Source organism: Manis javanica, chromosome 3 (genome assembly GCF_040802235.1).
Source record: "Manis javanica isolate MJ-LG chromosome 3, MJ_LKY, whole genome shotgun sequence".
Lineage (NCBI taxonomy): Eukaryota > Metazoa > Chordata > Mammalia > Pholidota > Manidae > Manis > Manis javanica.
In genome coordinates, this window is record NC_133158.1 from 146,895,404 (window position 1) to 146,918,961 (window position 23,558).

At 35.0% G+C, this 23,558-nt stretch overlaps 1 protein-coding gene and 1 pseudogene across 4 annotated transcripts in view; one reads left to right on the forward strand and one right to left on the reverse strand.

Moving 5' to 3' along the window:
- Positions 1-23,558, reverse strand: part of LEKR1 (leucine, glutamate and lysine rich 1) — a 191,223-nt gene that overhangs the window by 153,259 nt on the left and 14,406 nt on the right. For 3 of the 4 annotated variants that reach the window (XM_073232180.1, XM_036997927.2, XM_073232179.1), the window contains exon 3: positions 22,661-22,875. In XM_073232180.1, the coding sequence (XP_073088281.1) occupies positions 22,661-22,875 (215 nt within the window). Of the gene's footprint in view, positions 1-22,660; positions 22,876-23,558 lie in introns of those variants that run through there. The other variant, XM_073232181.1, reaches the window with a different exon arrangement.
- On the forward strand, positions 3,097-9,199 carry LOC140848473 (EF-hand domain-containing protein 1 pseudogene; annotated as a pseudogene).

Genomic DNA, 23,558 nt, shown 5'->3' on the forward strand with positions numbered 1-23,558 from the left:
CTAAGAAGACATAACAATTCTTATTGTATGTGCACATAACTACCAGAGCCAAAATTAGATAGAACTGCAAGGAGAAACAGATGCATCAACTATCGTAGTTGGCAACTTGAACACCCCTCAGTCAGAAATGGATAGATCAGTAGGGAGAAAATCAGCAAGAACATAGGTGAACTCAACACCACCATCACCACTGATACAACTGACATCTACAGACTACTGAATCCAACAAGAGCAGAATACACATCCTCCTCAAGCTCACACAGAATATTCACCAAGATAGACTACATGTCCTCTGAATTTCAGGTACGAAGAACAACAAGAGAGCAACAAAGGGAAGGAGTGGTACAAAACTTCCCACAACCCCCAGAAAATTTTCACTTACATCTAATTTGACAAAACCTTCACAGAAATTCACCCTTAACTGTAGATGAGGCGGAGAAAATGAGTGTCTGGTCTTTCAAGAATCAACAGCAAAAAGTCAACTCTAGTGCATACAACAGAGTGAAGAATCTGCTTCATATCTGCTCATACATTTATCAGTTTGACAAACACACTGGAGCACTAGTATGCTGTGTTAGGTGCTGGGGATAGATAAAGCAAAGAATAAGACTGGTTTTCATGGAACTTACATTATAGCCAGGAATGCAAACATTAAACAAATAATTGTAAGAGTGAAGAACACTATAAAATGGAAAACAAAGAATGCATTAGGACTTCATCAGGGGTTGGGAGGAATTCCTTCCTGAGGATCTGCATTTTAGCTAAGACCTGCAAAAGAAAGTAGAGAAAAGAAGGTGAAACAGGAAAAAGTCCCCAGCAGATGGTGCAGTACATTCAAAGGGTCAGAGGTGAGGTGAGAGTATGGTACATTTTAGAAAACCAAAAAAGTCTAAATTTACTGAAACAAAGAAAGGCTGGAAGCATAATCAAAGGCCAGAGATCATACAGTCTCAAACCATAAAGATTTTGCACTTTATTCTAAAAACAATGTAAACCTGTGACAGACAAAGCAGTGGAGTATAATGGTCAGACATGTGTTTGGACACAATCACCTGGGTTGCAGAGTAAAGAATAAACTAGAAATGGGCAGCATGTCCATGTAGGGAGATTATTTTAGAGAGCCAAACAGAGTGTACCAGGATGGTGGCTGTATGGATTGAGAGACATATGGGAAGATTCAATAGATATTCAGGAGGAAGGTGATAAAATAGGAAGAATCCCAGAATTGATGATAATCATAATTACATCTTGTTACAGAAGTAGTTCACATATTTTATTAAATTTACATATATATAAAAACCTCATAACAACCCTATTTAATACTCAGAATAATGTTGTGATGCATGTAGCATTACTATTTCCATTTCAAAGATGAGGAAGCTGAGGCAAAGAATATTTAAGTAATTTTCCTAAGTCCATAGCACTAATAATTTGTGGAGCCAAGATGCAAACCCAGGCAGTCTGACTGCAGAACAGACCCTCAACACTACCTTAATGCTGCATAGTGGTGATGGGAATAACATTTCCAGAAGTTAAGAACACAGAGCAGCAGATGTAGAGGGAAGGTGACCAGTTCACCCTGGGGCATTGTTGAAGCTAGATACAGCCAGGTGGTGGTGGTGAACAAAGAGGTGAATAGATTAGTTTGGAGCTCAGAGAAGAAGTTAGAAGTGCAAGTGGAGAGTCACAAGCCTTCAGCACAAAGTGGGTAACTGAAGCCTAGGGACTGGGTAAGTCAACTGGAAAATGAAGAGAATATGTAAAATGAAAATAGAAGAAAGCTATGCAGAGCCCTGAAAGCCTCCAGTATGTATAGAGCAGGATGAAGTGGAGAGGCCAGGGAGGGAAAATAAGGAGCAAAAGGTATCATAAGAGGCCACACAAAAACCAGAAGACTATGATATCATAGAAGTAAAAGGAGAATTTTGAGTAGAAGGAGTAAAACCCTGTGTCAATGCTGCTAAGAAGTGAAAAGTAAAGAACTAACATATTTTTTAGATTTAGTAGAATGGAAGGAACTGATGACCTGAGTCAGAACATTTCTTTGAAATGATTGTGAATGAAGTCAGAGTCCAGGGAGCTGAGTTGTGTGTAGAAGTGAGAAAATGGAGACAGTAAGTCCAGATAATACAAGAAAAGAAGGTGGGAACTAAGGCAGTAGCTGGAAGAAGCCTCAGATTGAATGAAGTTTTTGGTTGATTTGTTTCAAGAGTCCTGTGGAAATGCTGTTGGAAAGGAAGGAGTTTGTAGAGAAAGAGAAGGTAAAAAACATTATAGAAAGAGGAAGTCATAGGTTGTATCAAGTTCCTGGCAGGCAGCACACCAATACAAACAGTGTGGTTAGCTGGAATCATCCACATGAGTTTTCCAGACTGATAATGGAAGGATAATGGGACAAGGGACTTTATGTTACTGTCAAGGGAATGGTTGATACCACAGACCAGGGGTGCCAAGCTGGATAGGAAAAAAGTGATAACAGAAAAAGAGAGAGAAGGTAAGGGCATCAGTAGATTTCAGGCCACAATGAAACTGATCAAATTGGAAAGTGAGGAGGCTATAAACAAAGAATGGATGACTGTCCAAATTAATAATTTCATATGTGGAGGCAGTTTGGTTGATGGAAAGAATTTTCAATTCTCACCACCTTTTCAGTTACTTTAAACCAAGGCAAGTAACACATGAAAAAAGAAAATTTCTTGTTGAGCTCTTCACATTGTTTCCAGAGTCAGCTTCCCCACAGTGCTTCTAACTCAAACAAACCCTGTCTATTGATAATAGTGGATGGCTTTTTGTACAGTTGGATTTCTTCATCCCAACATGAAAAAGCTCAAGGTATGCTCTGTTCCTTCAGAACAAGTGCTTTCATGTCATCTTTTGCCATAGCCATACTGGTTTGGCTTCTTCACTATCACTGTGATAGTGATATAGAAATGATAGATATCATATTTAGATGTCTGTAATATGTACATATTATATTTATAAATATATATAAAGAATCTGCATAAATTGCACACTTTTATGAAGATGATATATTAATTCAAAACTGCAACAAATAAAAATCATCCTATTCCTAAGCTAAAACAATATGCTCTGACTTGTTTGTTGAGGCCTAGTGGCAAGTGAAGCAGTAAGGAGGTGGGTGGAGGGATGAGGATACAGACAGCTAACGAAAGCAAGCTGAGGCTGCATTCTTTAGAATAGTTTGCTGCCTACTGAAAGAACAGCAGCATTAGAGGGGTATCCACCTATACTGCCTGTTAGAATTGGTTCAGAAACACAGCGCAGGTTCTCACTAGGGCCTAACTGCGCTCCTGGATCAGCTCTGGTAGATCTCTTGTAGATTTCTTCTAGCTTAAGTCAGCCTTGCCTAAGCAAATAAACAGCCAAGCCAAATAAATAAAACCCTCTCCCCAACTGCAACTCCATTTCTACTCCTACAAAAATGCTGAGCACAGAAATCCTGAAGTTCAGGTAAAAGGATTTGTGGGACAACAAGTCCTTCCTTTTTTCCCCCGTGTTGTTAATTTTATTATGTTCTTTTAAAATACTTCATATCCTTTTTGGAAAGAAGGAGTATAATAAATAAAAGTAACAATTAAGTTCTAAAGTTATGTTTTCTAAAAAATCTCTACTCCCCTGAGCAGAAACAGTCTGTAGACATAATCGAAGCTGGACTAGGTGTTTTAAAACCCCAATCAACCTAGAATTAATTGTTGTGGTAGAGCTGAGATCAGGATATTTTCTAGACCCACGAACTTCTCTTTAAATATTACACAATAAACATATTTAGACATCCAAGGAAAGTGGGAATATAAATACATCTGTGGGGCTAGGAGGGAATGTATGCTATTAACCTTACCTTAAAAACATGGAAAGGAAAAAAAAGGAGAAGGCGAGGAAAGTGAAACAAAAATGAGTTCCTGGCAGGTACAGAGTAACATGAATATCATTCCTGTGAAGTAGATGTTCTCTGACCACTTTATAGATGAAGAAGGAAAGATACAAAAAGATTATGAGGGCTTCTACTGTTTTTACCATATCGTACATTGCTTCCCTTCATTTTTGTAATTCCCACTAGGATTTAGTCCAATGAAACTTTTAGGTTATAATTATAAATAGCTATTTTAAGTAAGGGAAATTCAAGAAAAAAAGATAAATAGAAAGAGTACTGAATGTCTGGTACAAAAACTCCACAATTGTGATTAAAAAGCTTAGGCGAAAAAGTCTCCTTTAAAACGACAAAGCAGAGCGGAGTCGCGCATGCGGCGCACGCGCACATCCGTTACTACTACCCCTCGGGCCCCGCCCTCCTCGCGCAGTCGCTCCGGTTGTTTGGCGTTACCATGGAGCTTCAAGGGGCCGACAAAGGCCGCTCGTCACCCGGCCGACCGGGGACGACCAAACCGGACAGAGGTGATGGCGGCGACGCTAACTGCTGAGATGGTGTCCAAACCTGTGCACGGCCTGCCCTTTCTCCCGGGCATGTCCTTTACGGACTCCACGAAAACAGCATTTCATAGAAGCCAGACGTTGGGCTACAGGAACCGCTATGCGATTGTTAGACGTCCAACAGTTGGGGCCGGCTCCAGATCAACCAGCTGTCCCAAGCTGATGTGGATGAGTTGGCCAATAAGGCACCAGTTCTAACTTATGGCCAACCTAAGCAGGCCCCACCTGCCAGTTTTATTCCTGCACATGTGGCTTTTGACAAAAAGGTCCTGAAATTTGATGCCTACTTCCAGGAAGTTGTTCCCATGTCAAATGAAGAGCATTGCAGGATCCATCACGTGAACATTTACTACTACCTAGAAGATGACAGCAGTCTATCATACAGCCTGTTGTGGAAAACTCTGGGATTCCTCAAGGCAAGTTAATCAAACGTCAGCGGCTACCCAAGAATTACCAGGAAGACCATTACCACTGGAAAGACCTAAACCGAGGAATAGACATTACGATTTATGGCAAAACTTTCCACAATTGTTGACTGTGACTGATTCACACGGGTGTTTTTGGAAAGCCAAGGGATTGAATTAAATCCACCAGAGAAGATGGCTCTCGATCCTTACATTGAACTCCGGAAACAGCCTCTCCATAAATATGTCACTCCATCAGACTTTAATCAACTCAAGCAGTTTCTCACCTTTGACAAACAAGTTCTTCGATTCTATGCAATCTGGGATGATACAGACAGCATGTTTGGGGAATGTCGGACCTATGTCATTCGTTACTATCTTATGGATGATACAGTGGAAATTCAAGAAGTCCATGAACGAAATAATGGGAGAGATCCCGTCCCACTCCTGATGAACCGCTAGCATATACCTAAGGTTTTCGTGGAGAATGCAAAGAACTTCCCTCAGTGTGTGCTGGAAATCTCTGATCAAGAGGTGTTGGAATGGTACACCGCCAAAGACTTCATTGTTGGAAAACCAGTCACTCTCCTTAGGAGAACTTTTTTCATTTATGATTGTGACCCATTTACTCGACAGTGTTACAAAGAAAAGTTTGGAATCTCCGATTTACCACGCATTGACATGAGCAAGAAGGAACCACCTCCTGTAAAACAGGAATTGCCTCCCTATAACAGTTATGGATTAGTTGAAGACTCTGCTCAAAATTGCTTTGCTCTCATTCCAAAACCTCCAAAAAGAGATGTTCTTAAAATGCTGATGAATGATAACAAGGTCCTTCATTATATGGCTGCCCTGGAATCCCCCATCCCAGAAGACAAAGACCGCCGATTTGTCTTCTCTTATTTTGTAGCCACTGACATGGTAAGTATCTTTGAGGCTCCTGTTCGCAATTCTGGTATCATTGGGGGCAAGTACCTTGGCAGAACCAAAGTTGTTAAACCATACTCTTCTGTGGAAAACCCTGTCTACTATGGCCCTAGTGACTTCTTCATTGGTGCTGTGATTGAGGTGTTTGGCCACCGCTTCATCATCCTTGATGCAGACGACTATGTTGTGAAGTACATGGAGAGCAATACTGCTCAGTTTTCACCAGAAGCACTCTTGTCAATTCAGAACCATATTCATAAGCGAGAAACTCCTGCACCAGATTTAGAAAGCAATCAAACTGAAGAGGATCCAGGCGTGCAAGAACTGGAAGCATTAATAGATACAATCCAGAAGCAACTGAAAGATCATCCATGCACAGACAACATTCGCGAAGCATTTCAAGTACATGACAAGGAAGCATCGGGATATGTGGACAAAGAGACATTTTTTAAAATCTGTGACTCTCTTAACCTCCCAGCTGATGATTCCCTGATTAAGGAGCTGATCAGGATGTGCTCTCATGGAGAAGACAAGATCGACTACTATAACTTCATCCGTGCATTCTCAAACTGATCTAGCTGATGAGAGAATGCAATACAATTTTTTGAGGTTGGACCTACACTTTGAAATATCTTGTACTCTTTGCAAAGGCATTTACCAAGCTCTTGAAATTAAAAAAAAAAAAAGACAAAGCAGAAAAAAAGTGCCTTATTTTGGTAATCATGTTGCTATAGCAACAACATAGTGATACACAGAAGAGCTTTCAAAGTTATACTGGTAATAAAAGATACACATCTATACATAGGTCTATCAATTTTGTTGAATAAATATCAGTCTCCATAACCTTGCCATATCTAGTAATGAGGAAACCAGTGCAAACACTATTGATACCAATAGCAAAAACACCTGTCAACTTCTAGTTACTGTTTGCGCATGTCCACAGAGAAGAGAAATAAAGAAAAACATATACTCTATACCTAAGGACTTTGGTCTGGAACACAATCTGGTGCTGGTGGGGAGGAAAATGAAAAGATAAGATTAGCTGGTCCTAGAACTACTTGGTGTGAAAAAAAAACGTGTTTAGATTTCTCAGAGTTTAAGTAATGCATGGTACAAATATCAACACAATAAATTATTCAGTAAATAAATTTATATATAGACAAAGGAAAATGTAACATGAACATCTAGGTTTAAATTGTTAACAACCCTATGTCTATTGGAGCCATTTTTTCAGTGTCCTGAAAAAGAATAAAATTCTTTTCCAAATGGTACTCTACGCTTTTTCCCTGCCTTCCCCATGATATGCCCAATTACACTTCTATCAGTAACAGCTCTCATTTCACTGCAGATATGCTCACTCTGTCCAAAAAGGACAACTTGGAATCTTAGGGAGGGGTAAAGTCTTGAAAAGGCTCCTGGAGATTTGAAATGATTCCCTGGGAAGGAGGCCTTGCCCCATGAGAACTACAGTTATTTGTTCTATAAAATTTTGACTATTCAAAATTAGGTTTTCCTGAACATTTTTAATATGAATGCCTCTTACACTACTTCCATAAACACCAGATAGTACTGCAAAAATAGAAAAAGCAGAGCCTGCATAAGACATGACAGAAAACAAGACCTTTTAAAAAGGGAGTCCTTGATAGATTTCTTTTCTTGAGATACTATTTCTCTTCCTCTCAATGAACTAAAGTAAGCACACACACGTTATTTTCTGGAGGAAAATGGAATGGTGCAGTGAGTAGGCCCGCTAGTGTCTTCTCCCTCACAGCAGAAGTTGATGCTATTTCAGGTAGCAATGAGAGCCAACTCCCTGCAGTCAGTTCCCAGACTCCCCTGCAATTGTGGGAAAGCATTTGATCTCCTAATACAGGCATTTCCCCTGACTGTTCCCCTCTTTGTATTCCTGCTTAGAAATGAACAAGTCTGGCAGTGCAGAAGCCATCTGGAGATGGCAAGAAGAGTAGCACAAGACTGGAGGCCTACTCACTGAGGAAGAGAGAGATGGAAAGGGGCTGGGCTGACTATACCCCTTCTTGATTCAAGAAACAAATAAACCCTTGTCCATTTAAAGCCACTTGCTGCAGAATGCTTCCTAACTAATATAACTGGTTTATGTGGGAGGTAAGTTTGGCAGAGGAAGATAATGACTAACAAAACTGCCTTTTTTGCCCTATCACCCTCTATTCCAGGCAGGTATGCATATTTCCTCCAACTCTCTTCATTTATCAACTCAGAAACACACCCTATATTAATCACAGACTATGGACTCAATCTGGCTCTCTGAACCCTTGGCACCTACCCATGCCCCTTCCTTGGGCTGACTGCTCTAGACTTGACTTGTATGGCTCACCTGATTTGTAAGAACAGCCAACTATGATCAACAGATCTCTTAGGTCTGTTTGCTCATGGAGAGGCCTAGCCTACTGCTGTGTAAATCTCCATGAACAGTCTCAGTTTGGTATGACCAGAAGAAAAGTCAGAGAGGAAATGTTTCACAGGCACGTAGAGATGGATTTACACAACTACTGACTTTTATGAGCTAATTATTGACTTTGTGAGAATTTAATCAATTACTTTAAAAATGTTAATTATTTAAAGTAATATTTAATTTGACTAAAATTATCAACCAAAGGTCACAACTAAGATGGAGTAGCCCTGTTATTCCCAAGTCCTCCCTCTTATACCTAAGAATCCCTGATAATAATACAAGTACAGGAATACTCTGAAAGGTTGAAAGAAGACGGCAGATGACCTAGGCACCTCAGGACTTGGGAAACACCAAGGCAAAGTGATCCCTGAGTTTCCTTATTATCTCCCATATATTCCAAATGAGGTGCTATAGAAGTCTCCAACCTAAAACTGCCAAGAGACATAGACCAAAAAATAAAAGAGAAGAGAAGCTCAAAGAAAAGTGTGATCAAGGAAAGGGTGACTAAACAACACAAAACATTCTCAAGTTTCCAGCCAAACATCAAGTGTGAAACCATACCTCCACATTCTACAGTTTCAGCAAGGCTAGGGTGAAGCAGACAGCTGTTCTTTCATACTCTTTCCCTAACCCATGTAAGCAAGTGGTGAGAATTTAATAATATGGGTAGCTGTTGAACCACTGTGTTGTATAGTTGAAACCAATATAAGATTGTATACCAACTACATGTCAGTTTGTAAAAAAGGACAGTAAAGGAATACTATAAACAATGCCTTCAAATATTTATTGACTTGGAATAGAATTGCTTGAAAACCACAAACTACCAAAACTCAACCAAGATTAAATAGATAACTTGAGCAGTCTTATAACCATTATAGACATGGAATTTGTATTTAAAAAGCTACCAAAAAAGGAAATCTCCAGGCCAAGATGGTCTCATTATAGAATTCTATCAGATATCTATCATTCATCTAAAAGATGAATTAACACAAATTTTACACAATCTCTTCCAGAAAATAAAAGAGGAAGGACCACTTCTTAATTCATTTTATGAGGTTAGCATTAATATAATACCAACACCAGACAAAGACATTACAAAAAAAGAAATTCCATACCAATATCTCTCAATATCAAAGGACACAGAATGAACATTTAACAAGATAATATACATTCATGATAAAAACTCTGAGCAAACTAAGAAAAGAGAGGAACTTCTTTAACTTACTAAAGAACATTTACAAAAATCTACAGCTGACATCATACTTAATGCAGTGAAAGACTGAATGCCTCCTCTCTAAGACTAGGAACAAGACAAAGATGTACACTCCCACCACACTTATTCAACATATCATAGAAGTTCTAACCACTACAACAAGGCAAGAAAAAGAAATAAAAGGTTTAAATAGTAAAGAAGAAAAAAAACTGTCCTTATTTGCAGATACCATAATTGTTCGCATTTCTATACACTAACAATGCATTCTACATACTCACAATGAACACATGGGAACCAAAATTTAAAATACTATTGCATTTATAATCACTCCAAAGAAAATGAAATATTTAAGTATAAATGAACAAAACATGTACAAGATCTGTATGCTGATAATTACTATATGCTAATATAAGAAATCAAAGAAGTGGAGCTAAATAAATGGAGAGACATACCATGCTCATGGATTGGAAGCCCCAACATAGTAAAGATGTCGATTCTCTCCAAACTGATATAGATTAATGCAATTCCTAAAATCTGAGCAATACGTTTTACAGAAAAGCTTATTTTATATTTTATATGGAAAGGTAAAGAAACTAGAACTAAAACAATCTTCAAAGAGAAAAAAGTAGGAGGAATTACTCTACTTTTAATATGAAGGTCTATTTTATAGCTACAGTAATCAAACCTGTATAGTATTGGTGGAAGAACAGACAAATATTTAAATGGAACAGAACAGAGAACCTTGAAATAAAGCAACACAAATGTGTTCAATTGATTTTTGACAAATATATAAAAGCAATTCACTGGAGGAAAGGTAGCCTTTTAAACAAATGGTATTGGAGCAATTGGACATCTTTGTCCTAGATCTCACCTTACAAAAAATTTAACACAAAATAAATCATGGTCTTAATTATAAAACATAAAATTACAAAACTTTTTTTAGAAAAAAGCATAGGAGAAAATCTTCAGGATCTATTGCTAGGAAAAGAGTTCTATGACTTGATGAAAGCATGATCTAGCCAAAGAAAACTTGATAAATCTCACCAAAAGTAAAACTTTTGCACTGCAAAAGACCTTGTGAAGAGGATAAAAAGACTGGGAGAAAATATTTACAAACCACATATCTGGAAAAGGACCAGTATCTAGAGTATATAAAGAATTGTCAAAGCTCAATAGTAAAAAAATAAACATTCCAATTAGAAAATAAGCAAAAGATATGAATAGATGTTTCACCAGAGAATACACAGAGCAAAATAAGCACACTGTTATGGATCAAACATGTTCCCTCCAAAATTCCTATGTTGAAGCCATATCCTCTAATGTGACTGTATTTGGAGACAGAGCCTTTAGGAAGGTAATTAAGATTAAATGACATGAGAGTGTGGCCCTAATCCAATAACGCTGGTGTCCATACAAGAGGAGAAGGAGACACCAGAGATATCTCTACCTGCACACATAAAAAGAAGAGGTCATATGGGGACACAGTGGGTGGGCAGGCATCTGAAAGCCAGAAAGAGAAACCTGGTCAGAAACCAAATCTGACAGCATCTTGATCTTGAATTCTAGCCTCCAAAGATGTGAGAAATAAATTTCTGTTATCTAACCCACACAATCTGGTATTTAGTTATGGCTCCCCTGGTAAACTAATACTAATACAAATGAAAAGATGTTTAATATACTAGCTATCAGGAAAATGCAAATTAAACCACAAAGAGGTACCACTATATACTTATCAGAATGGCCAAAATAAAATATTGTGTTGGTGAGTACACAGAAAAACTGGATGACTCATCTATTTCTGGTGAAAAATGCAAAATAAAAATAGAACAATCACAATGGAACACTATTTGGAAGTTTCTTATAAAATCAAACGTACCTACCATATAATTCAGCAACTGCACTCTGGGTATTTATCTCAGAAAAAAAACATGTTCACACAAAAATCTGTATTTACATATTCATAGCAGCTTCCTTTGTAATAGTGAAAAACTGAAAACAACCAACATGCTCTTCTGAGAATGGTTAATGTGAATGATTAACAAAATATGGTAAATCCATACCATGTAATACTACTTAGCAATAAAAAGGACTGAACTATTATTAATATATAGAACTTACTTGGATGCATGTCCAGAAAATTACACTGAGTGAAAAACCTATCCCAAAAAACTCATATTGTATAATTCCATATATGACATGCTTGAAAGGTTTTTCCTTGAAAGGACAAAATTATAGAAATAGTGGTTAACAGGGGTCGTGGATGGAGGAGAGAGAAGGGTGGTTTTGGCTATAAAAGGGCAACATGATGAACCCTTGCTAATAGAACTGTTCTGTATCTTGACTTTATCAAAGTCAATATCCAGGTTGTGATATTGTCCTATAGTTTTATAAGCTGTTAGCACTGGGACAAAATGGCTAAAGGGTACATAGGATCCCCATTATTTCTTATACTACATGTGAATCCTCAATGATCTCCAAATTAGAGTTAAGTGTAAAAAATCCATTCAATCCTAAACACAAATTTCTGACCAATAATATGTAATTGTGGTTCTTTAATTCTTTGAAATAAACATCCATCTGTGATCAGTGCCGCTACACTGTGATGATTGTGAAAGGTATAATTTGTTACATGTCATTCTGGCCAGCTGGTGAGTATCATAGCTTAAACTAATAGTTTCAATAAGCTTAAATAAACAGATAGGCCTATTAGATATAATGATGATATATTTGGCTATGCAGTATCAATCTGTCTACAAACACACAATCTCCTGTGACTACTCAAATGGAATCTTCTCCAACTCTGAAGAAGACCTCCCAGAGAGGCCCCAAAAGATATTTCTGCCACAATGTCAGGTTTGTAGCTCAACACTTGACCATGACACACACCAGAGGGATTGACATGGGAATAACAGCACTGGCTAATTATAATCAGAAAGTCAAGGTTAGTAAAAAGATACTCCAAATCCATACTTTAAAGTCTTAGGCATTCATATTTTTTGTTTATTGCCTTTGTTCACCATGTTCTGCTCTGCCTCTTGGGCTGTCTACACTTTGATTCAGGCTTCAGGAGTTTTAATGAGTCCACTTATGAATGCTTACAGCACATGAAAAAATAATTTTAAAAGAAACATAAACCATTTTTTAAATGGCAGTAAAAGACTTCTGGTTTCCAGCCAGGAACGTAAGGTGCTTAGAATTCACTACCCTATCTGTACAACAAGTAGAAAGATGATGAACAAACCCAAAATCAACAACTCTTTTTCATATCTGTCAGAGAAGTGAAGTCATAGGGCAAACTACTGCCCACAAAATTGGAGAGACAAAGGTGGATACAGAGAATCACAACCTCCAGAGGAACGAGTGCCAGTATAGGAAAACCTGAATTGTAACTGATGAATGGATGGAGGCTCTCTGTGCTCAAGTTTGAGAGATAAAAACTCCATAGTGAAGAGATTCAACACTTTTGTGAGTTTTACCTCCAGTAGCCCAACTAGGTTCTCAGAGTGATTTACCCAGAAAACTCCACTTGTGTTTTGGACAGAGAGAGGAAAAAAGAAAATATTGTAAAATATGCCAGGGCTTTCTATTCTTTTTGACAAGGCTTGCCTTCAGAGAAACTATTATATCAGAGCTTAACCTGATGGGCTTGTATCAGAGCTTAACTGACCTGGCAGAGGGAAAAACCCAACTGCAGCCCACTCTAACCATCCTGTCTCATCTAAAAGCAGGGGTTAGGAGATTCTCTGGCAACTGAGAAACATCTATAAAGTTCATAGTCCAGAGGCATAGGCTCACTACAACACTGAGACTTAATCATAGGACCATAGAACACTTCGCCTTCTCAATCCCACATTACCACCGCATTTCTAAAGGCCTATTTGCTGCAGTTCCTTTTACCTAATACACCATGTTCACCTTTCAACAAAAAATTACAAGGTGTACTGAAAGGCAAAAACACAGTTTTGAAGAGGCTGAGAAAAAATAAGAACCAGAGTCAAATATGGGAGGAATGTTAGAATTATCAGACTATAATTTTTAAAAATTATGATGAATGTGAAAAAGGCTTTAATGGAAAAAGTAGGCAGCATGCAAGAACAGATAGATATGTAAGCAGAGAGATGAAACTTCTGAGAAAAAAGTCAAAAAGAAATGCTAGACATCAAATGAAGAACGCCTCTGATTAGCTCATAAGTAGACTAGACATTGCTGAGGAAAGAATGTCTGAGCCTGAGGACATGACAACAGAATTGAAAAGCTTCTAAAATAGAGAAGCAAAGACAATAAAAAAGAGAGAAAAAACATATAAGAAAATATCAAGAACTTTGGGACAACTATAAGTGTATAATATATGCACATAATAGGAATACCAGAAGAAGAAAGAAAGGAAAAGAAGAAATATTTGAAATGATGACTGAGAATTTCCTCCAAATTAACATCAGTCACCAAGGCACAGATTCAGGAACCTCAGGGGAAACAAGGCAGGAAAAATGCCCCCAAAACCACACTTAAGTGTATCATTGCCAAACTACAAAAAAAAATCAAGGATAAAGAAAAAAGTCTTGAAAGAAGCCAGGGCATGAAAACACCTTACTTATAGAGCAACAAAGATATGCCTTATATCCAACTTCTCCTCAGAAATCACATAAGCAAGACTGAAGGGAAATATTTAAAGTGTGAGAGATAAAAACCACCAACCTAGAATTCTGTACCCTGAAAAATTACCCTTCTCATGTGAAGGAGAAATAAGACTTCCTCAGACAAAAACTGAGATTTTGTTGTCCACAGATCAACTTTGCAAGAAATGTTAAAAGAAGTTCTCCAGAAAGAAGGAAATGAATATGGGACAGAAATTCAGATCAACATAAAGAAAGGAAGAATATCAGAGAAGGAATAAGTGAAGGTAAAAATGAAGATTTTTCTTTTACTTATTCTGAATTAGTCTAACAGGTTAACAGTTCATTCAAACCAATAATTGTTCAACAATATATTTCATTATGAATGCATTTAAAATATATAGATATTTATGTATGCTTACTTATAAGTGAAATGAATGACAGCAATGATACAAGGGTTGGGAGAGAATAATTAGGTATATTTTGTTACTGTAAGGTACTTGCACTATCCAAGAAGCAGTGTAGTGTGATTTGAAAGTAGACTTGGATTAATTGTGAATATATATTGCAAACTCTAGGACAACAACTAAAAAAAGTGACAAAAATATAACTGACATTCTAAAAGAGAAAAAAAATGGAATTATATAAAATGCTCAATTAAATCCACAAAAGACAGAAAAAGTGTGGCTGACAAAAATAAGAATAGAAAGAGTACCAAAGTGGTAGCTGTTGAACCAATGATATCATTACTTTGAATGTCAATAGTCTAAATGTAGCAATTAAAAGATAGAGATGACAAAAACCAATACCCAATTATATGTTTTCTGTAAGAACCCACTTTAACTATAAAGACACATATAGATTACAAATAAAGGAGTGGAGAAAGATATATCATGCTAATACTAATCAAAAGAAAAAGTATCTATATTAGTTTTAAACAGAGGATTTCAGAGCAAAGAAAGTTATCAGGAATAAAGAGGGGTATTATATAATGATAAACTTCAAGAAGACATAATAATCCTTAACAAGAGAGGATCAAAATATGTGAAGCAACAGCATACAGAACTACAATGAGAAACAGATGAATCCACTAGTATAACTGGAGATTTTAATATCCTTTTATCAAAAATGGATAGATCTAGCAGGCAGAAAATCAGGAAATACATAAGTTAAACTGGACAGCATCATCAATCAATACAATTGACATCTGTGGTCTACTCCATCCAACAGCACCAGAACATACATTCTCCTCAGGCTCACATGAAACATTCACACACATGCTGGATCATAAAACACATCCTAATGAATCTGACAGACTAAAAATCATATAATGTCTGCATTCATACCACAATGAAATTAAACTAGCAATCAAACAGAAAGAGCTGGGGAATCCCAAAATACTTGGAGATTAAATGACATGATTCTGAATAACATATAAGTCCCAGAAGAAACTGCAAGTGAAACTGAAAAATACTTTGAACTAACTGAAATTGAAAACACAACTTTACAGAAATTTGTGGGATGCAAATCTACATGATGACCTATGTAGAATATCTAAAAGAATGAACCAAAAAACCTCTGGAACTAATAAGTTATTATAGTAAAGTTGCAAGATACAAGGTTAATATACAGAAATCAACAAATTTACCATATACCATGAACACATGCAGTTTGAAATTAAAAACATATTAACATTTGTACTAGTGCCCCCTCAAAAAACATTAAATACTCAGGTATAACCTTAACCAATTCTAGCAAAATATGTATAAGATCTATGTGGGGAAAACATACAAAACTCAAATGTACAAAAACAGAGGAACTAAATAAATGGGGAGATTCCATGTTTGTGGATGAAAGATTCAATATTATCAAGATATCAATTCTTCCCAACTTGATCTATAGATTTAATTCAATCCCAATCAAAACTTCAGCAAGATATTTTGTGGATATGGACAATCTGAAGTTTACGTGGAGAGGCAAAACACTTGCAATAACCAATCAGTTTTGAAGGAGAACAAAGTTGGAGGACTGATGCTACCTGGCTTCAAGACCTAGTGTAAAGCTATAATAATCGAGCTAGTGTGGTATTAGTGAAAGGGCAGACAATCAATGGAAAAGAATAGAGAGTCCAGAAATAAACCCATATAAATACAGGCAACCGATCCTTGACAAAGGAGCAAAGGCAATGCAATCCAACAGACGGTCTCTTTAACACTTGGTAGAAGAACAGCTGAAAAACATCCACATGCAAAAAAAGAATCTAGATACAGACCCAGCATCCTTCATAAACACTAATTGAAAATGGATCATAGACCTATATGTAAAATACAGAACTATAAAACTCCAAGAAGATAACATAGGGGAAAACCTAAATGAACTTGGGTACAGCAAAGATTTTTTAGATATAACACCAACGGCAATGAAAGAAAAAAATGATAAGCTGGACTTCATTAAATTTAAAAACTTCTATTCTGCAAGAGAATTGGAAGACAAACCACAGACTGGGAGAAAATGTTTGTGAAAGACACATTTGATAAAGGACTGTTATCCAAGATATATGAAGAGATTGTAAAATTCAGCAGTAAGAAAACAATCTCTTTTAAACTGGGCAAAAGACCTGAACAAACACCTCAGCAAAGATATATAGACAGCAAGCATATGAAAAGATATTCAACATCATATGTCATCAGGAAAATGTAAATTCAAACAATGAGATACTACTACACACATATTAGACCAAAATCCAAAACATGAACACCATCAAATGCTGGTATAGATGTGGTAACAGGAATTCTCACTCATTGCTGCTGGGAATGCAAAATGACAGAAACACTTTAGAAGACAGTTTGCTGGCTTCCTACAAAACTATACATACTCTTACCATATGATCCAGAAATCACACTCTTTGGTATTTACCAAAAGGAGTTGAAAATGTATGTCCACACAAAAACCTACACATGGGTATTTACTGCAGCTATTTCTAATTGGCAAAATTTGGAGGCAATGTGGATATTCTTCAGTAGGTGAATGAATAAATACACTGTGGTGCATTCAGAAAATAGAATATTATTCAGTGCTAAAAATAAATGAGTTATCAAGCCATGAAAAGACATAGAGGAAACTTATATGCATATTGCTAAGTAAAAGAAGCTAATCTGAAAAGACTACATACTGTATGACTCCAACTATATGACATTACAGAAAAGATAAACTATGGAGGCAGCAAATAGATCAATGGTTACCAGTCCTTAGAGGAAGGTGGGTACAGACAGGCAGAGCACAGAAGGTTTTTAGGACATGTAACTATTCTGTGTGACACTACAATGGTGGATACATGTCATTATACACTTGTCAAAACTCAGAGAATGTACTACACCAAGAGTGAACTTTAATATAAATGATGGTTTTTTGGTGATAATAATGTGTCAAGGCAGGTTCATTGATTGTAAAAAATGTATCACTATGGGGTAGTATATAGATAGCAGGGAAACTTGTGAGGCAGGGGTATATGAGAACTTTGTAATTTTCACTAGATTTTTCTGTGAACCTAAAACTTCTCCAAAAATTAGTTTATTATTACTTTTTAGAGCATAAAACATTTGTGAAGTATAAGGACACAAAATTTAATTTTAAAAAATCAGGTATTAGAAAACGAGGTAGGTGGAGAATATTCTATATTAAAAAATACGTAATCCAAAAATGTAAGTCCTATATATCATATTAACATAAGTTTTCATTTATCTTGGAGGACTTTAATATTCCCTTATGATTTGTCAAATGAAATAGACAAATATAAGTAATGATGTATAGAATTTGAATAGCACAATTCACCAGTGTGATTGATTTAATGTCTCTATTAAAAAGTTATATCCCCAAAACAAAGAATATGCATCCTTTCCAAGTAGGTATGGAGTGTTTCCAAAACTCACTGTTTATTAAATAAGTTATGGATAAGTTCTTCTAAATAAGTCATATTCTCTGTCCACAATGGAATAAAAATACACATAAATAAAAAGCAAAAAAAATCTATCCACTTAGAAACAGAAATATTCTTCCAAGAATTACTTAGATTAAAAAGGAAATAAAAACTGAATTTCCATCTTATTTAAAAGTAAATGAAAACAGAACACTATTGTCAATATTTGTTATTGCCAAAGCTTGTTACCACGGGGCAACTTGATAACTCTAAATGTAATTACTAGAAAAAGAGACCGAAAACAACCAAACCTTCAATGAAGTAACTAGTAATAAAAAACTAGAAAAATTTAAAAGGATAATAGAGTGTAAATTAATGAAATAGAAAAGAAATGTATTTGATCAATTAAGCTAAAATCTGATTCTTTGAAAAGGCCAATAAAATAAACAATTCGGCTTTTTTTCCTAGAAAAAAAGTTTTCTCTTTCTCTCTTGATTCCATCTCTCTCTCTTAATCAAACACAAATAATCAACCTAAGAAAAGAGAAAGGGGGTAATAACAAAGAGGAAAACTTTCAAATAAGATGATACTACATATTACTAAATACCAAGAAATTTGGAATGCTAGTAAAATGCTTGATTTTCTAGGAAAATATCAATTTCCAAAAATGACTCAGAAAGAGGTGAAGTCCATGAATAAACCAATAATTACAGAGGAAATATAATGGGTTGTCAAAATTTACTATGCCAAAAAGATACATTTTTTATGAAGGAAATCTACCAATGTTGCAAGGAACAGGTCACTATGTGTTATTCAAATGTCTGCTACACAAAAGATGGAAGGAAGCCTTCTTAACTTTTATTAAGAGGCTAGTGTAAGCAAATCTTTATACTACGAAAAAAGAAAACTGCAGGCCAACCTCACATAAAAATCTATGTAAAACATTGACAAATTAATCCAACACCATCTTTAAAAGAACAAACAATATTTTATTTCTCAAAATATTTGAGAAAATTAATACTCTTCATAAACAGTTTTAAACACAATTAGTAATATGGGCAATCATTTTAGTGGTACAGAGGCAAAACACATTTTATTTTAATGGTGATTATTTTTTATCCTCTAGGGAAAATAATAATGTTTTCTCACTATTAATATAATTTACTACATTACAGATTAAAGCAGAAAAATCATATGATCAGCCTAATGTAAGGTGGAAAAGCATTTATTAAAATTCCGTACTATTTCTGATTGAAAAATAAACCTTAAAGATCTATAAATAAAAGGGAATTCCTTGAATTGATAAACTGTATCTTTAAGAAATCTGTAACAAGCATCCTGTTTTAACACAGGAACACACTGGACAGGTTTACATTAAATTAGAAATAAAGCAAAGATGCATTCTACAAGTATGTACTATTCAACACTACTTTAAAGGTTCAGCCCAAGTTAATGAGACAAAAAGGAGGAGGAAGTCATAACTATTAGAAATGAAAAGGTAAGATAGTTACATTTGCCTGTTATATGACTATTTTATATATGTATATGTTTGTATATATATAAAATAAATATATATTTTCAAGAGAATCAACTGAAAAACAAATACAAAAAATGAAAGAATTCATTCAGTAAGGGATCTAGATAAAAAATCAATATACAAAACTCAGTAGCATTAAGAAAAATTAAAAACTGTAATTAAGAAAAAGATCCCATTCTCAATAACAATAGAAATTATATTAACTAATATGAAATGTGCAAGAAAATGATAAACTTTTATTGAAGGATTTAAGGAAGATCTGAATAAATGGGGGGGAAATACTATGTTACAGGATAAAAAGAGTCATGATTATAAAGATATCAGTTCTCAAGATGTCGAATTGTTCTAGAAAGTAAATTCAACTCCAAGCAAAACCACAATATAAACTGTTTTAGGATATCTGATAAACTGATTTAAAAGTTCATCCAGAGAGAAAATAGTTAGAAGAGCCAGGATAACCCAAAAAGCAAAACAAACGCTTGCTCTACAAAATTTCAAAACACACAAAGCTAAAGTAGTTAAAAGTGTGGTGTTGACCCATTACTATACACCAAATATTCGTGTCCCCTACAAAATGTGTAAGTTGAAAACCATTCCCTAATGTGATGGAATTTGGAGGTGGGTCCTTTGGGAGGTGATTAAGTCATAAGGATGAAGTACTCCTGAATGGGATCAGCAGAGAGCTCCCTCACCCCTTCCCTCCTGTGAGGACACATCAATCGAACAGCTGTGAATTAGGATGGAGGCATTCCCCAGATATCAGCTATACTAGTATGCCAGCACCCTGATCTTAAGACATCTCAGCCTCCAGAACTGTGAGAAATAAATAAATAACATTATTATATGGCCCCCAATCTATGGTACCTTGTTATAGCAGCCCAAAGAGACTAAGACACTCATTGATAGACAACAGAGACAACAGATCAATAGCATAAAACATTCTGCTATGAGTCCAGAAATAAGACAAGAATAGAAATGAATAGGTGAATGATTTTTCAAATAAAGGGAGAAAAAATGAAGGATTTAATGAATGATATTGGGACCAACCATACACTTAGAAAACAGTAAAAACCATGAAATTATAAATTTATCTCACAAAAATTAATTCCAAATAGATTAAAAAGCTAACTAAAACAATACTATAAAAGTTTTAAATGTGTTTTTTTTCAACTTGCCTGAATCTAGGTTAGCTGTTAGCCAGAATAATTTTCTGTTGTTTGCAACCAAAAGAACTTGACATAGAACTCTGACCAGAAATTTGGCATAGGATATTTTTTAAGTAGTATGGAAAAAAATACAATAATTGAAAAGACAAACAGCCGCAAGAAAATATTAGCAAGAAAATATAATGTTCCTATTATAGTACAAGTCCTATAAATAAATATCCCAATAGAAATTTGGACAACACATATGAACAAATAATTAATAGAGGAAGAAATGTAAATGGTAAACATGAAAAAATATTCAAACTCATTAGAAATAAAGGAACACAAATTGAGTAACAATGAAATAACACGTTTTTCCCTCAAGAAAAAAGTAAATATTTGAAAAAAATTATGAAGAATCCACTATTAACAAGATGTAGGAAAATGGCCACTTAGCAAACTATTGACCAAATGTAAATTAAAGGTATCTTCTCAAGGGACAATTGATATAATATACATAAAAAGTTTAAATTGGCATTTCCTTTCAGTAATTTCACTTCAAGTAATTTATCCTATGGAAAACATATGTACACAGGAATACAAATACTTTATGGAATAATAAAAATTAGAAATAATCTAAATACTGCGAAGAGAAATGATTGAGTAAATTATGGCATATTCTTAGTAAGGAAAACATTGTAGCAGTTAGGAATAAGGTAGCTCTATATGGATTAACATGGAACAATTTTCAATATACATAGTGGCAAAAGTCCCAGAATGATATATTTCATATATTGCTTATATTAAAAACTAGTCTGTTAAGAGATAAAGATTTTTTAAACCATATCACATATATAATACATTACATATATTAAAGAAATATATGTATAATAAAGGCACAATGAAGGATCTAGATATACTAAACCATTAAAAATAATTTCCTCTCCAGTAAGAAAGCATTCAGCATGATAAAAAGAAACTTTGCCTTTTCTTCTACATATATCCTTTTACGCCCTATGTTATGTGTTACTTATGTAATTCAATCTTGCATGAAGAAAGTAAAGTGTAACATCAAATAAGAACTTCTGACAGGCAAAAACCCTCCAAAATAAGATTTTTAAACTGAATACTTCAATTTTTAAAAATTTTTTCCACTCAAATATTATGAAATACTTTATTATTCAGATCTGAAATTCAAGAAACTATGACAAAGAAATTTTTCTTGGTAAAGGACTACAAAATACCAGTCTCAATTGACATTTAATGCAATTATAAAAAATTGTAATACAATATAATAGAAGTTCTTATTCTAAGGAAGTTAAGAAAGTTTCTACTTTCACAAAGATATAATATTCATTAAATTCACTAATTCAAGGTTTATTTACATCTACTGTTGATATTTTAAATGGAGAAATATACACGCATGAAAAAAAGGAAAATTTATAAAACACCAGCAAAAACCCCCTTGTAGAAGTGTCTGTATGAGTTCACTGAAGTGTCTTTAGGCAAACTAAATTGCTGATTAGATTTGACAGCTCTAAGAATCCATTCTTTAATTTCATTCCAATTTCAGTGATGTAGAACCAGGTGCCAATTTTAATGTTTGGCCATCCTTATAAAAACTGAAAACTTTATAAATCTAAATATTCAAGGCCATTTAAAAATAGATGTTAGGTATCAAAACTACCAAAATTCACCTGATTCTAGATGAACAAATTTTCCTAATAAGATATGTATCTGGGGAAAAAAATAAAACTTGACCCATCACAGCTTACAGTTACTGAATTAACTGGTTTCTAATTATCCAGGTAGTAAATATATGCTTCAAAGCAATGCTCAAACTACAATACTATAATTAATAATCATTTTTAGTAATTGCTAATAATTAATAAACACACGCAAATGTATTAAAGTGTAAATCATACCTAATACGGAGAAATCCTACAAAAGCATTCAAAGCCTATTTATTTTCTGTACTTTTCTTTCAAACTAAATAAATAAAAGAAAAGAATAACATACTCGAACCTTTCTATTTGGGATTCACTGTCAATTCTGTAGTGCTCGAAATCTTGTCTAAGAGACTGTAGCTCTTCTTGAAGTCTCTTTTCACGTTCTACACTTCCTTGATAAAATTTCATCTCTTTTTCCATTGCTTCCACTTTTTCTTCCATAGCCTTAAACTCATGAAGAATTAGATAGCTGACTCCACAGTACTTACAAACTTTTTCTTCAGGGTACATCTAGAAAATAGAACATATATTTACTGAAATGATATGTTTTAAATTCTGAAAAATACAGTTCAACTGAAGGTGTTACTGCAATCATGCTGGTCAAATGAAGTGAATGCATACTATACTATGCCATGGAGTAACAGTTATGATATTGCCGACATCTGGATAAAATTTTTGTAAGTGTCAAGATATTGACTCTGAAACAAAAATCTTGGAATTAGAAAAGGGTTTTTCAGAGCAACTATTTCACCATGGTATTTCTAAGAAAGATTTACTCTTGGTATAATTTCCATAATATAAAACTGAAAATGATGAAAACATATTTGCAATTCTTGCTTTAAGATGAATTTTCCATGAGGTGGGAAGAAATCATTGGCGTTTCACTGCCAGTTGCTCTGTGATCCCTGAGCTGCTTCTTGGCTTTTTCAGATCTTATTCTACTCATTTTTAAATTAGGGCATTGGACCAAGTAAACTTAAAGCTTCTATTCAGTTTTAACATTTTATAATTTTTATAGAATTTAACACTCTGTCATAAAACCACAGATTAGAAAAACACTTTGAACCTCACCTCTTCTCCCTAAATCAGTAGTTTTCCCCTCAGGGAGGTATGGTTATGCCCATTTCATAGATAAGGAACTGAAGACTACTGAAAGTTAAACAAGGAGCTGATGGGTTGAAAAACTGGGATTA